Source organism: Synchiropus splendidus, chromosome 15 (assembly GCF_027744825.2).
Source record: "Synchiropus splendidus isolate RoL2022-P1 chromosome 15, RoL_Sspl_1.0, whole genome shotgun sequence".
NCBI lineage: Eukaryota > Metazoa > Chordata > Actinopteri > Syngnathiformes > Callionymidae > Synchiropus > Synchiropus splendidus.
Genome location: NC_071348.1, coordinates 9,924,482 through 9,939,144, shown reverse-complemented (window position 1 = coordinate 9,939,144; position 14,663 = coordinate 9,924,482). Strand labels below are relative to the sequence as shown.

Genomic DNA, 14,663 nt, shown 5'->3' with positions numbered 1-14,663 from the left:
AAGACAGACTTGAAAATCGGTTTTCTAATCAAGTGGAAATTTATTTCATATACTGATCAGTGGTTAAAACACATCTTTCATATCAAAAGAATCACAGATCAACAGTCTGATGTGACAGTAAAACCCTGCTTCACCCTGAGGTTCATTTAAACATGATTGATATCGATGCTTGTTGCTTTAAATCACAATTCCGCTCACAAAAATCGCACAGTCTGATCCTCCTCTCTGGAAACTGAAACACGAGCGACGGACGCTTCACCAAATGAATGCTGTAAGATCACCATTTTGGTGGCAGTGTGATTATGTAACACAGCAAAGCAAACAAACACACAAGCAGCAGTCGCCTTGAAAGCATCAGGCACCCGCTTCCTTTTTACATTCGATACAGGCCGTTTCTCTCAGTTCAGTCTGTCGGGCCCACAACTGGATCTGGCTTCAGGCCATGAAAGGCTGTTGGTTCTCCGTAAAACTAAAACAGCGGCAGTACAAGAGGCTCTCAAGCGCGCCTCCTGTGGGACGGCAGAGACCAGTCGCTCCTCAACATCACCATGGACAGGCACCTCACAGTTGGCCCCAGGACGAGTCCATCAGCACTAGAGTCAAGCTGATTTGGAGGGGGGCGTGCGCCCTTCCCAGTAGTTCTTGTAAGCTTTTTGGAACATGTCTTTGCAGGAAAGTTTGGCGCCCAGTTTGGAGCAAATGAGGAAGGAGCCTCCCATCTTTCTGTGCAGCGAGTACGTCTCCTCAGGAGGAGGAGTGAGGCGGTGTTTGAGCATCACTGGGATGAGGTTGTGGATTCTCTCAGTAGTGGACTGGGCGCCAAAGTCGAAGGCCTCCGTGGAGGCAAAGGCCTCACCGAGGATCATCACTGCGTCCACGTGGGCATTCACCATGGCCTGAGGAGAGACAACTGAGCTTAGTAACACTCTTGGCAATGATGATGGTAAAATGGGGATTTTCTGTTGGAGGATTATTATACAAAAAAAAAAAAAGAAAAATGTAATAAATGTAATATTACAAAAATGTAATATTATGAATGATTTAAGGATTATTAAAAACTATATATATATATATATATATATATATATATATATATATATAGTTTGGTTTTTTTTTGTTTGTTTTTTTTTAACTGTACTACTTTTTTCCACCACAATCATTCAGTTGCTGGTGTTTAAATAGATCTGACGGTGCTGTTCACCTTGGACTCGTATCCAGTTAGGAATTTCATCTCAATGGATTTCTTCAGGACTCCCTCTCTGTCGCCCTCTGCAGCCGAGCGAATGATCTGTACAATCAGCAAAATCATCACAACTTAACGTCGTTTTAAACCAACTTCTTAGATTATTTTACAATCATTCCAATCACCTCAACGTAGACGTCTGTGAAGCTCAGATCGAATCCTCTGGTGGCTCCGAAATCCAACAGCGCCACCTGCAGTTACACGGTAAACTTAATGCTGAGGAAGCCATGAGTGTGACAGCAAGTCTGATTCTTTTGGACTCACCCTGTGGGTCTGCGGGTCGTAGAAGAAGTTGGACCAGTTTGGGTCGGTCTGCATGTACCTGAACTCAAACAGTTCTCGGAGGCACAGAACCAGAATGTTCTGACAGATCTGTGGGGAACAGTAAACTCATGGAACTCGAGTTCTCGGTGACGGCGATGTAATTCTTTCCCTTGCCACTAGATGTCCGCATATCCTCATATGTTACAGACACTAACTCTCGTCTTGCTAGCATGAAGGTTGGCGAGTTTGGAGGTCACCTCACCTCATCCTTCAGGTTCTGCGACAGCTCCTCCGCCTGGTCCAGAGGAAACCCTGGCACTAGCTCAGTGGTCAGAACACTTTTACTGCTTAGCTCCTCGATGACCTCTGGCACGTAGAAGAACGAGTCGTCCTTCAGAAGCTCTCTGGGTCAAACAAAAACACAACTAGTTCAGAAAGCGTTCTGTTCTGACCTGTATTTTAAATCTTGACAAATTCATACGGGAATGAAAGCTAAAAATAGACATCGAGACTCCCAGTGCAGGAATATTGAATCATGCATTGACTCACCTGAATTTCTTGGCACACTGGGCTTCTCGGATATAGTCGCACTCCAGAGCCAACTCTCTTCTCATCACCTCGATCAGATGCTCGGGGAACAGACCTAAAAATAAAATGTATCATGGGCGCTTTGGAGTTTTTTTAATCCTGAGCCTGTGTTGTTCAGCAGTAGGAACTGTCTGTGTGTGAATGTGTCCAACATCACGGCCTCATTAAACATTTTACTGACTATTAACAGAACCAGACAGGAAACCATTCGATGAAGAAACTTGCAGAGCGAGTTGAAAATCCGCCATAGTTTTGTGTGTTGGTGGAAGTGGACACGAGAAATAAAGTAATCTACAATACATTCACATGCAGCATAAAAAACATAAAAAGCTCTAATGAGCTGAAAAACAGGTAACTTTTGCCTTAAATTAGGTCACATTACATCCCTGAGGCCACTGCCGAAATTATTTGAATATCAAAGATGAAATAGGTCAAACATCTTGGTGCTGACAGGCACTGGGAGGAGAGAAATAAACCCATTGGCCAACACTTCACTCCCGTCCAGGACTGTAAGGCACGCACGTGATGAAGAACTTCAGTAATGGAGACCGGCGGTGAGGAAAACATGAGAAGGACTTGGGAGTCAAAGAATGTGAACATGGGCTTACCTTCGGGCAAAGCGTTGCTCATGTTCAGCACCGTCATCAGATTGTTGACATCACTGTTGATGCTCTGAGCCACACCGGGATACTGAGGGTGAAAACACAATCACGTCGCTCTGAGTTCTGAAGTCTCTGCTCAGCAACTCCGACGCATGTTTACATAAGCAACACAGATGTGTACCATGTACACACAGCCAGCAGGAGCTCACCTGTATTTTCATGGCCACCTCTCTGCCGTCCTTCATCCTGGCCAGGTGAACTTGGCCGATGGACGCGGCCGCGAACGGACGCTCTTCAAAAGAGTCGAGTTTGTCCCTCCAGTTAGGACCCAGGTCGCTGTTCAGAGCTTTCTGAGGGGACGTACAAGAACCATCTGTGTTTGACTTCAACAACACGTTCATACGTTTAGAAGCTATAGGATGATGAATAGATCATTTAGATCTCTTAAGATATCTACTTTTACACCAACTTGAATTTCATTCATCACATTCCAGCTATCAATAATGCTGGTGTTGTGATATGTTCGATCAGGAAGGAAAACCTCTTTTCAAGAAGATAGAAAGCTGCTCATTTATTATTTCACCAATTTTTAAAACTCGAGATTTGAAAAGAATTGACAACTCAATGCAAGTCTCTCATGTTTAATTTTCTGCCCTAAAAATCCATAAATATGATTTCTCCATGCATTCATTGCTAAATACATTTTTTTACCGTCATCTGTTTAATAGGCATGAAGTCTGCGCTCTGTCTGACTCGCTCAAAAATCTTGGCGAGTTGAGGGTTGATGAAGGCGTCATCTGAAAAGAAAAAAAAAAAAATTATTATCATTTATGCAGTCAGGGATAAAGTGAATGCATTTTATGATCATCTCTAAACACCAAGAAACGTCAGCACTGAAGATTAACAGCTGTAACTGTAGAACAACTCTCAGTGGGTTGCTGTTCTCTCACCTCAGCAGCGAATCCTTATGAGGTCTACAACTTACGTTAGCATTCGCAGCATCAGGGTAAGTGAGATCACCTCAACATTAGGAAATGATACTGTGAGGGCTAAAAATATGAGGCAGCAAAATTACGCATGATATAATCATGGGTTTTAAAATAGTTTCCGATGCTGGAGAGCTGCTACAGGCTCTGCCGCTTGGCTGCACAATCATCTGGCCTATTTGGGCACGAACCAAACTGAACTTCAGCCACAACACATAAATGTCACAGTGGATCTCCAAGATGATCTTGACCAGCCTTAAAAGTAACACTCATGTTCTGTCATGACAGATAAACGCCCCTCGGAAAGTTGTCAGATTTACTTTATGATGCCAGATCAGAGGTTGTGTGTCTGTTTGTCCAGCTCTGACCTTCCATGTCTGTGATTTAAGATGGAACCTGTCATCGCATCCGCAAGTTGTGCCGCTTACCCAAAACACCTGGCACAAGCTGCGCTGTGACCAGATCAGTAAACATCACCCATGTCCACTTCCCTTTCATGAATGTTTTTCGGACAAGGGACACTGGCCCGAGGGTTAAACAGCCGTAAACAAAAATGGCGTGTTTACGGCGGTTACCCGATCTGCCGAAGCAAACTGTGCCAAGACATCAACGCAGACATCCTGCGTTGCTCAGAATAGAAATAGAAAAAATTATAAATCTTCGTATTAATGCTGCTGAGTAAATGTGCAGCGATAGAAGTGTTCAGTCACTGCGGAGTAACCCAAACTGAACCTTCTACCAGTTGCTGAGCAACAGGAACAAAGTTTCTTTGCAGTATTTTTTCCACAGACCACTGTTTGCTCTGCAGAGATTCCTTCCTCTCCAGTCCGCTCTGTACAGTACACACTTAATGAAACACACCTAGCAAAAGCTACTGTGTATAAACAGACATTGTGCAGACAAATAAAGCCCGCAGGGTATAATGGGATTTGATCCTGAAAAAAAGTTGGCACGCACAGTTTCAAAGTCAAACCCATTGCTCATCTTTCATCACAGGGCTTTAACATTGACAAGCGGGTCCAGTGGAACACAATTCACAGTTTCCTATATTCCATTTAAAAGGGTTGTTTGTACTAGTTATAATCCGAACAGCTCAACTTACTTTTATTTGCGTACCTCAGTCCCGAATTAACCAGAGGAAAAGGTCAGGTTTGCATAATATCTGAACTTTATGCTGTCAAGCTGCATGCAGCCACTACTACAAAAATCGATGAAACAATCCCACGTTCTACTGTAGTTTTGCATGAGCACTTCGACTATGACGCAGTGATTTATATTCCTATGATCGACATTTGTTTTTGCATAAGGTGTTTAGCTGCATGTAACTTTGTCCTGATTGAAAGCCTGAAATACCAGGGTTCAAAATGTTTTCAACACGAGGGGAGTTCGGAAGAACTTGTCTGCTGCCCAACTCAAAAAACAAACTTTTAAAATACAACAGTACAGAAGGATTTCCATGAAGTCCCAAGACCCTTTGCATGAGGAAAACAACATCCTTGAATCCTTGTCACCTTGAATGCTGAGCATCTGCCCCAGTTTTAACGCTGCTCCTCTCACTTTGCATAGAGTCCTGACGATTCGTTCGGCATTTGCTTCGGAGAGAAAAGGGCTCGAGTCCAGGACAGCCTTCTTGTTCTCACCTGCGACAGAACATTCCACAGCTTCACACAAACAAATGCAAAACATACACCGACTTGTCTTCCTGAAAAAGACATTTTAGCCGAATACTTAAGTCGATGTTATTAGTGTACATGTGTGTTAGTAGGTCACAAGGTTGAGCGTTGTGGTACGTCTGACGTAGGCTTCAGAAGCTTTACTACACACACCTGTGCAAGTGCTGGAATTAACAACACACATGGACTCAGACAAACAAATGCCACAGATTTACGCCTGTATGCTGTCGCAGATTATCTTCTGGATTAGCCGACTTGAGACAAGCAGGAGTATGTTTGTGGGAAAGGCAGAGGGTTGTGGCCTAAATGTCTCGTTAACTCCTCTGCAAAGAGTCAGACTACTTGTGTAAGTATGTTGACAAGTGAAGACAAGCAGGCAGCATATGCACCCATTTGACAAAGTGTGTTTTAACTCGCACACTGATTCACAATTACACACAGACATTAACAACAAGGTGAGTTAATGAAGCGCACTAAGGCGTCAGTGTTTGTGTTCGTGCATTACCTGCCGCACCATTATGTCTTATAGTCTTCTTAGCAACCTCCGCCAGCGCTCCGATGCCCAAACCAACAGCCAGACCTGGAACAGGAATCAGAAAATCAACTTGGTGACTGGCTCATTTGCACAGGACGTTTGCAGTGTGTTTCTTGAAGTGCGCCTGTGTGCACATGTTTCAGGAGTCAAAGAACTCATCTGAATGAGGGAGGAGAGGCTGTATTTGTGTTTGTAAATGTGAGAACAAAACAAAAGGTTCCATTTCGAGGAAAAAGGAGAAGTGAGACGGGAATGGGTGACTGAGGTCTCAGGGGAATGAAAAGCTGTCTGCAACTGTCAAAGCAATTGAAGGTCAAAGTCCAGCAGATTTTTTAAACAGACAAGATATTTTTTTAATAATATATATTCATAAGCAGAATTTTGAAGATCAATACAACATACTTTTATCATAAAGAAACTTCCTTAGTAACAAACCAATCAGTACATATTTTGTCATATACTTTTAAATTGAATATTAATATGTGGCACTGTAAATAAGAATATTGCAGCACAACACTGAGGTAAGCTGTGAGCCGAGGCGGAAAATAGCTTGAGCCGACCTTATTTAGATGTATAGAGGGACGTATTAAAGATTAACACTGATCAACTCGTGCAACGCAGCCCAACAGATGCATGTTTATTTCTGAATACTTAATCCGGTGAGAAAATAGTCTTGTTAAAAACCAAAACAAGAAGAGAGAATAGTGTGTAAGTTAGGGTCTGCCTGTGAGCGGGTTCCTCTCTGCCGCATCTTACATAACACTATTACATAATCAGTTAGTCAGCGAGCTCCGAAGCCACAAATCTGAAATGCACCGCTGGATGTCTGAAAGAGGACAGCGCTTGCTCAGTATCTCCACTTAAAATCCTGCGGGCCATTTCCTATAGTGTGTGCGCATGTAGAAAAACAAGAGCTGCTCGTGAAGTCACCTTGTGTACAGTTTCCAACGCACACACGTGTTCGCAGTTCAAGCAGCGGTATTTGAATGACAGATGTATTTCCAGAGCGAACACAAGTGTCTGTCTGTCATCTGAGAATACCACGCATGTGCTGAGTGACAGTGGGATTCCTGACTCGTCATATTTAGATCAAACCAGAACACAACAGAAAGATGAGAAAGAGGATCCAAAACAGGTTGTGAACAACAAATGATCTTTGAACATGACCAAAAATACAAGCGACTATTTAAGGACACAGAAAGGTCACACATGCTAGAACCACTTCTCTTTTTACCCCTTTCCAAATGCCCAAACTGCCAACATGCAAAGTCATATAAGCAGGAACCACAATTGTTCGACATCTCAAACATCCAACTCGAAAATGTATTACGCAATGTGTGTTTTCTGCATCCACTATCATCCTACGACAGCTGTGAGCATTAAACAAATACTTCTCACTGAAAAATTCCAAAAGATACGCATTGACGTAGTTCTGATAACATGTCGATAGCATTGCCGAAACGTGCATTCCACTCTTTCACAATTTTAACCAGGTTGAATAAAATGTCTGCAGAGGAGCTGCAGACATGATGACCATCACCCTCAATTGGCGGGGGCTGGGAGGATGTAAAGATTATCAAGTTAATCTGACAGAAGTTATGTGTTGCAATAAGCTTTTCATCCGGTTTCAAATCTGCGGTTGTTAAATTTAAAAGCGTTCTTTGTTTTAACTGTACAATTTTGTGCCATGAGATTGCAGTAAAACTGTAAGAATATAGTTTCTTCATCTGTTTATTCTACACCGACTGCAGCACAAGCGTGTAGAACATTGCTAGCAAGAACACACAGGTAATACCAGAAATTAAGATGGAAACTTGACAGAGTGATATTACCTCCGAAGTTGGCAAGTCTGCTGAGGCGAGTCACGGGTACTTTCCTCTCTCTGGCTCTCTCGCTCAGCTATTGCAAGACAAGAAAAATCATTGTTTCAATTAGCTGCCGTGAGAGAAACTTTTCTATTCTAGGGAAAAAACAGTGCAACCATTTGTTTGTGTGGTTTGTTTTCAGCTCTCTTCGTCTGCCTGGCTTTGTCTATGTCCTCTGCTGTGAGTCCTCCAACAGTCGACGGGTCCTGATGGTAGCATCTCTGTTGATTCCACATGTGCCGGTTGAGACTGTTGTTGTACAGATGATGTCCCACAAAGCATCTGCAACATTTCACAGAAAGCTCTAGTTCCAGTAGAGCATGTCCTACCATATTAAGCGAGGATGAGGATACCTGCTATCCAAGTGGTAGGATCTGGTCGGCCCACTGAACTGTTTACTGGGATCTTTGTACCCCTCAAACAACGACTGTTTAGCCCCAGCTCCTGCCATCGGGCCCCCATAGGTCATCTCATCAGCACCTTCATGATGAGATGCGAAGTCTTCCTCTTTGAAATCTGCAGAGGGGAACCCATCCTCCTCAGGGAAGTCAAATTCAGAATCTGTTGTTGAGCTCTGCTGATGGCCGGAGAGTTCCTGATAGAGACACATGCATCTATGATAAATATCTCATGACTGTATACTCCACATTTTTATCAAGACCTACCTGGACTTTCATCATCGCGGCAGATATGCCTTGCTCTGCAGCTGACTGTAGGCTTTGGGCAGCAGCACTGACACCTAGAACAAGTGAGAGGAAAACAGAGTTTATTCATATCTGCCTAGCTGCAAATTCAATCAATCAGAGTTTATAAACTGACTATGGCTGTGCTGAAAATATTGCTGATGACTTCAGTACCCTCCTTCTAACCTTCAGTTACTTCTCGTCCCAGCAGCATATAAAGCACCCGCGAGCTGGCACCTTTTCAGGCCCTTTTTTGTGCGAGGCGCAGTGGTGTGAATAGCTGAGCTTCAGCCAGAACTGCACACCTAAAATCCTGCCAAGCTTATGCACGTCTTGCAATCTGGCAGGCATTAAACAGACTTCTCTAGAAGATAACTTTGGAAATATGAGTTAAAAATTAAATGTATATTAGACTGAAGCCGAATAAAAAAAACAATAGCTGCAGTTTATACGTGAGCTTATGCTGGCAGCAGAACACTTTCCCCTGGAAGTGTCCCAGGATAAGAAGACACTGCACATTTGTTATCTCTACATTCATGGCAGTGATGTCATATTTTATGCATCTTGTCTCTTTCTCTCCAAACAAATGGAAATGAGACCTTCAACGTCAACAAATCTGAGGAGGGACCTTTTCTGCTTATGACGTTTGTAGCATTGAAATAATTTGAAGTCCAAGAAAGAGAATATTGAGAATATTGATGAATAAATCCATGTCTCAATTTTTAGGGTTCATGAGAGAATCTTCAGTTTAGTACACAGTTCATACAGGATTGTGTGACAAATTGTCCACTTTGTAAGACAGTAAAAAAAAAATAATAATAATAATAATAAAAACCTGTATGCAAATTATTAAATGGACAGTTTTGGGGATTAAGTAAATCAAAACAATCTAAACAAATCTTTTTACGTTGTAAGATGAAATACAAAAGAAAGTAGTGTCTGTACCTGTTCCACTGCGCAAGGCATTTGTCTGTGTTTCAATGACAGCCTGGCTCAACTTGGCCAGGCCTCGCATCACCAGCGCCATATCACCAGCCATGATGAACTGGAGACAGACACAATTTTGAAACATTTAGACCACGCCCTACACTTGCAAGCCTGAGAAGTCGATCACAAAACAGCATGAGGTGTCATGCGTCCCGCATGTCAACAGGTAGGACAAGGCAAACAACAAAGAAGATGGTTGGAGGTCAAACGGAAAGAAAACTGAAACCCACCATTAACACCTTCAACCCTCGCTCAAAGCCGACACATCCTTACATGACTTTAATACTTTGGCTAAAATTACCAACAACCTCTGCTCTCTGCAGGAAAGTGGTGGAATGTTGTGTGGGGTTGGAAGTTGCGTTGGCATGTGTTTGTGATCCTGGAATGGATCTGAAAATGTCACTGGAAACTGAGAGGGCGAGCTGGTGGCCTTGCTGAGCACGAGTCTGGATGGGGAACAGAGTCACACTTATTTTCCTTCCAACCTCACAAAAGGTTGCTTACCAAGACTGGCAAACTAAAAATGCAATCTTTGGTCACTTCTGAATATGTTTTTACATGTCAGCTGGCTTATACATGTCCAGCTTGTACTGAGCAGCAGATAATATGGGTGATTATGATGCAGGGAACACAGAAGCCAACACAAAGAAGCCTGCAACGCGACGATGGTGAGCTGCTGTTAGAGCAATACAGGTGTGGCAGGTGTGCCAGCATGCTCCGCTGCTGGGATCCAGGCCAATGGAAAAAAGCTATTGCTTGAACAGGCAAGGCACTGTGTGTGTTGTCGCAAGTACACACACACTGAGCTGGTAAGTGGGTCATCCCCTTTCCTGTAGGGCAGCGCAGTGTTTTCAGAGTGTGTACAGAGGAGGAGGGAGCACAAAGAGCCAAGGCACAAGACATACAAAATCAAACACCCAGCAGGAGAATCTGGAAGTTCAATGTTCAAATACAAACACAAGCCCGAACACAACATGTGAACAACAAATGAAGGCGACTCAATTGCGCATGGTATTTAACTTGACATGGCATGCCTGCAGTCATTATTAAAACAGCTTACAACTCAGTGGACCAAAATGCTACACTGTACTTATTGTAGCTTGTCACAAACACTACAAGTCAAATATTAATGATGTCGATAGCAAACAAGACATGGAGTTTCGAGACTATGTGTGATTCAGTATCAGCCATGTAATATTGTACGACAGCGTCACAGATAATGTTATCTTTTTCCACACTTTGTGCAACAGCACAAAAACATTCTAGCTATCTTTAAAAATGACACGCTTGTCTCCTCATCCCTGCATCTAAATGTATGGTGCTTCATTTAACATGGATAGAACATGCTTTTGCAGAACCTAATTCAAGATCATGTGACTGACTGAAGCTAATAACAGTGATAATTTCAATATTCAGATTGCCCCATGCTTCAGTGTCATTTTCATAGTACAAATGAAAAACATAAATAAGCTGAATGTTTTTTTAGGGTGACTTCAATGCCAGTTGTGGCACTTGAAAGCTAATGTTGAACAAAACCCACAGATTGCATCACATCTTCTGTAATATAAGTGCAATGTGATGGTGTAGTTCAAACAAGAAGAAGTTTGAGGCTAACTGTTCCAAATACAAAAACAATGTGTGAAAGGAAACTCTCCCAAATGCAAGGTGGATAGTTACTTTACTATTTACTAACTACTTTATGTGCTTCAGTAACCACAGGATTGACAGCGAAGTGAAGAGCAAGATCTATATTGAAGAAAAATATGTTGTGTAATACCACTATGTTGAATGGCTCAAACAAAATTCAAAAATGAAATTACATGAAGGATTTACAGTCTAATAGGGGCTGTTTATGATGACACCATTTATGTAAGCTAAAACAGTGACATATTTATAGATAGGTAGGAGGATGTTTTCAGTCAAGCCATATGTGTAACGCTTTTCATTTGAGATCTCAGCTGTGCGACTCCTTCTGGGGTTAGAGGCTTCAAAAAGACAGTAGACGCAGTGACTCACGAAGCTGTCACACCGCAGCAAAAGCTAATCCCACAGACATTTAAATGACTGCGCAAAAGCTAATGTAAACGCTATCACCAAAACCCTGCATGGAAATTTTAACAATGAAGTAGGAATGCCTGCAAAAGTTTTTCATTGAGAAACTTCCCATGTCGAAATACTGCTGAATATGCTCTTTCCTAATAGAAAACACTGCGGGGCAGGGTGCAGGGCTTACATTTTGAACAGTTATTTCCTCACAATAAAATGAGAGGAAAAAAGTAGAGAAGTTTACAGTAAAAGTTGTGAAAGTTTTTTAAATTCTAGATATATTATGTTAAAGTTATGTCATGCAGGATGAAGTTAAAGACTGATCCATTAGTGGGTACAGTTAAGACCCATAATTGCGTTTCAAAGGTATCCCAAATGAGGTGACTCAATAAATATATAAATGCAGCCAAACAAAGAAAATTTTAATAACCATAAACACAGCATGAATCTCCCGCCCCAAGATCAGCTTCCAATTTGGAGTTTCCGCTTCATGTAAACGATTGTGGTGCACCGCCACTGCAAAAATAATAATACCTTCAGAATGATGTTCTTTTCTTAGAGGTTATGCATGAATTATCTACATTTAGTCCATATCTGAGCACATTTACAGACCATAATATGAACTTTAACAATTGTGACGCTGCTCTGCAAATAATTCAATTTCAAAAACGAACACTGGAGCTGCAACTTCCTGCTCTGTTGTACTGTGTTTCACTTGAGAGTGGTAAGATCTGCTGTTGTTTGTAGTCTGTGGTGCAGCCAGATAATCTCGGCTCACACAAAAAGATTATGTCCCATCACTGATCGAGAAGCTGGTCTTCCAAACCAGATCTGGTGTACTCTGCCACTGTTTTTAAAAAAATCCAGGCGGCAACCCTGCAATTTGTGTGGTAGCTTTCATGTTTGCCTGGATTGAGCTTCTTTTATTGAGCTTCTTTTCTTGTACAGCAAGCAACAATGATGAAAACAATATGGAAAACATAACCATGGAGAGCCCCACTCTCCATGATTATGGAGAGTGGCGACATGTGCTCTTGTGAGATCTTTTGACGGTAGTTATTTTATGGTACTAGTCAGGAAAAATGAGTGTATAACAGGGGAATTTGTTTTATAAAATCAACTTTTTATTGCACCCTTACACTCAGGATCAAAGCAGGTTAAATTCCGCCTTGATTCTAATTCAAATCCCCAGACACTGAAAGGGCTCAAGTCCACACTCAATTTCCTGTCCAAACCAAATTGAACGTTATGCCGTTATCTCTGCCAACGAAAGAGAGTTTGTGTTGCCCAGTGGGTGAGGTGCCACCACCATTATATCTTTATATGAAAGTGAACCCATCAAGACAATCCATAATATTGTATAGCAAACACAAATGAACAGCTAAGCCTCAGCTGTTGTCTGGACCGCTCTCACCCTTGGTGCACTGTTGAGTCACTGTTATGAAAATAGATGTTCAGTCTATATCTGCTCTTCTTTTAACGTTGGTCTGTTCACCTCATGGCCACATCATTGTTCTGGAGAATACGACTGAGGTAAAGTTGCAGATATGGGACTGACCACACATCTAACTGAGTAAACGTGACTGCACTCATGTTCACGGAGTTGCTGAATCAACCACAACACTTTGGAAAAACTGACTACAAGGGGGTCAACAACATTGATTCATGACTAACTGCACACACAAGCCAAGCAGCTCATCGCCACTCATCCTTTGGTTCTTGCCCAGTGTTATTGTTCTAAATTTGAAGCTCATTCTTTCTAGGCTGTTCGGTGGTGTCAGAACACCCTGTTCTGGAGGTGCAAAGCCTGAAGCGATCTCCTTTAGCAACCTCCCAAAAATGTTTTGGCACCCCAGTAACATGAGGTTGATTTACTGAATTTGAACAAGTTATGTTTTGTTTATTACAGCTCACTCTGGAAAAAAAGATTCCTGGAACCTGATATTTAAATCAGCAACATTTACACATCCATACAACTTAAATAGTTTATTTGCAAATAAGATGGACAGCCGAATACTGGGGGAAACTCCCTGGTGGGGTTAATAAAGGTAATATCAAATGTCTTTATTTGTGAACTCCAGTGAGGACAAATCATCCAAGGTTTACGAGGGGAACTGTGAGTGAAGAAAACACAATTAATATGTGACTGATGATAAAAGAGCATATCCACACAATGCTGATAATATTTTATCAGTGACCAACAATGATTAACTGAAACAAAAAAAACATTCTCAGGTAATATAGGACATCTATATGTACAGATGTAAAAAGAAAAGACCTATTTTTCTCAAATAATATACTATAAAAGTGAATAACTCAAGTGAAGTCTCGTCAATGGCGGTTAGCACTTGGAGGAAAGACATTTCCAACATGACACGGGATGCGAAAACCCTGTTAGGGATTTATTTAGAATTGATTTTTCATTTAAGTTAGGTGGGACTAATAAGTTACGAGTTCAGTAGGGACGTGCAAGTTGTTGTGTCTGCTGTGATGACAGTTTAGTTAGCGTGTCCACGTCACACTGACACGTTGACCTCCAGTCACTCGCCATTCAGATTGATTTAGAGTCAAAGCGGAGGAATTCAGTAACACATATTGAAAGTGTAGGTTAATGTTGGCATGTTAATTGCAAAATATATAGTGGGATCTCGCTAACGCTTAACTAATTCAAGATGTAAGCGCAATTGGCTTTATCTAAATTAAACTCGACTTGGGCATATTTTAAGTCTCGGACTGCATAAAATCTTCCTTGATGTTGCACAACTATTGCGTCCGGCAGCCTTTGAACTTGCAATAAACTGGTACGGGCGCCTGCGAAAAGTGGAAAAAAGCTTCAAAATAAGAGTTGCAGATACTCACCAGCAGCTGAGGTCAGGTGGGACTGGGTGTCGAAAACAACTACTTTACTTTGTGAAGCTACAGCAGGCGATATGCATCGTTAGCAGCAGTAATACGAGCGCAGCATGTGTCGCAGGTCCTGCTGCTGTATGTGCGTTTAATCCAGATTGTCTCTCGCCACGAGGTCAGTCCTTATTTACCAACTTGAGCGAGGCAGAGCTGTGGAGGACTCAACCCACTGCGCTGACTCACACACACCCCCAACGCTGCCTCGCATACAAACTTGAAACCAACCGCCGCAGAATAGTACCGTGCTCATCAATTTGATGGGTAAATGAACCCCTATCCGCTTC

General features: G+C 42.1%; 1 protein-coding gene across 2 annotated transcripts; it reads right to left on the bottom strand.

Moving 5' to 3' along the window:
* Positions 1–23: 23 nt before the first annotated feature.
* On the bottom strand, positions 24–14,539 carry coq8aa (coenzyme Q8A, genome duplicate a). 2 transcript variants are annotated; one of them, XM_053843678.1, is made up of 17 exons: positions 14,332–14,539; positions 9,385–9,484; positions 8,422–8,495; positions 8,110–8,351; positions 7,873–8,038; positions 7,724–7,790; positions 5,862–5,936; positions 5,195–5,323; positions 3,409–3,494; positions 2,907–3,047; positions 2,704–2,785; positions 2,057–2,150; positions 1,770–1,911; positions 1,508–1,615; positions 1,369–1,434; positions 1,202–1,288; positions 24–896 (listed from the first exon to the last, which is right to left on the bottom strand). In XM_053843678.1, the coding sequence occupies exons 2-17, from the start codon at positions 9,476–9,478 to the stop codon at positions 600–602; spliced, it is 1,950 nt and encodes a 649-aa protein (XP_053699653.1). In that variant the 5' UTR covers positions 9,479–9,484; positions 14,332–14,539; the 3' UTR covers positions 24–599. The 2 variants fall into 2 exon arrangements, with proteins under 2 accessions (XP_053699653.1, XP_053699654.1); XM_053843679.1 differs by having other exon boundaries at positions 5,871–5,936.
* Positions 14,540–14,663: the final 124 nt, after the last annotated feature.

What these genes read in the sequence shown, in the direction of transcription:
- coq8aa (XM_053843678.1), bottom strand. Translation starts at nt 9,478, where the DNA reads ATGGCTGGTGATATGGCGCTGGTGATGCGAGGCCTGGCCAAGTTGAGC. An exon ending in TGCCTTGCGCAGTGGAACAG is followed by an intron (nt 8,496 to 9,384) that starts GTACAGACACTA and finishes CACTTGTTCTAG; the next exon opens with GTGTCAGTGCTGCTGCCCAA. An exon ending in CAGACTTGCCAACTTCGGAG is followed by an intron (nt 5,937 to 7,723) that starts GTAATATCACTC and finishes TTCCTGTTCCAG; the next exon opens with GTCTGGCTGTTGGTTTGGGC.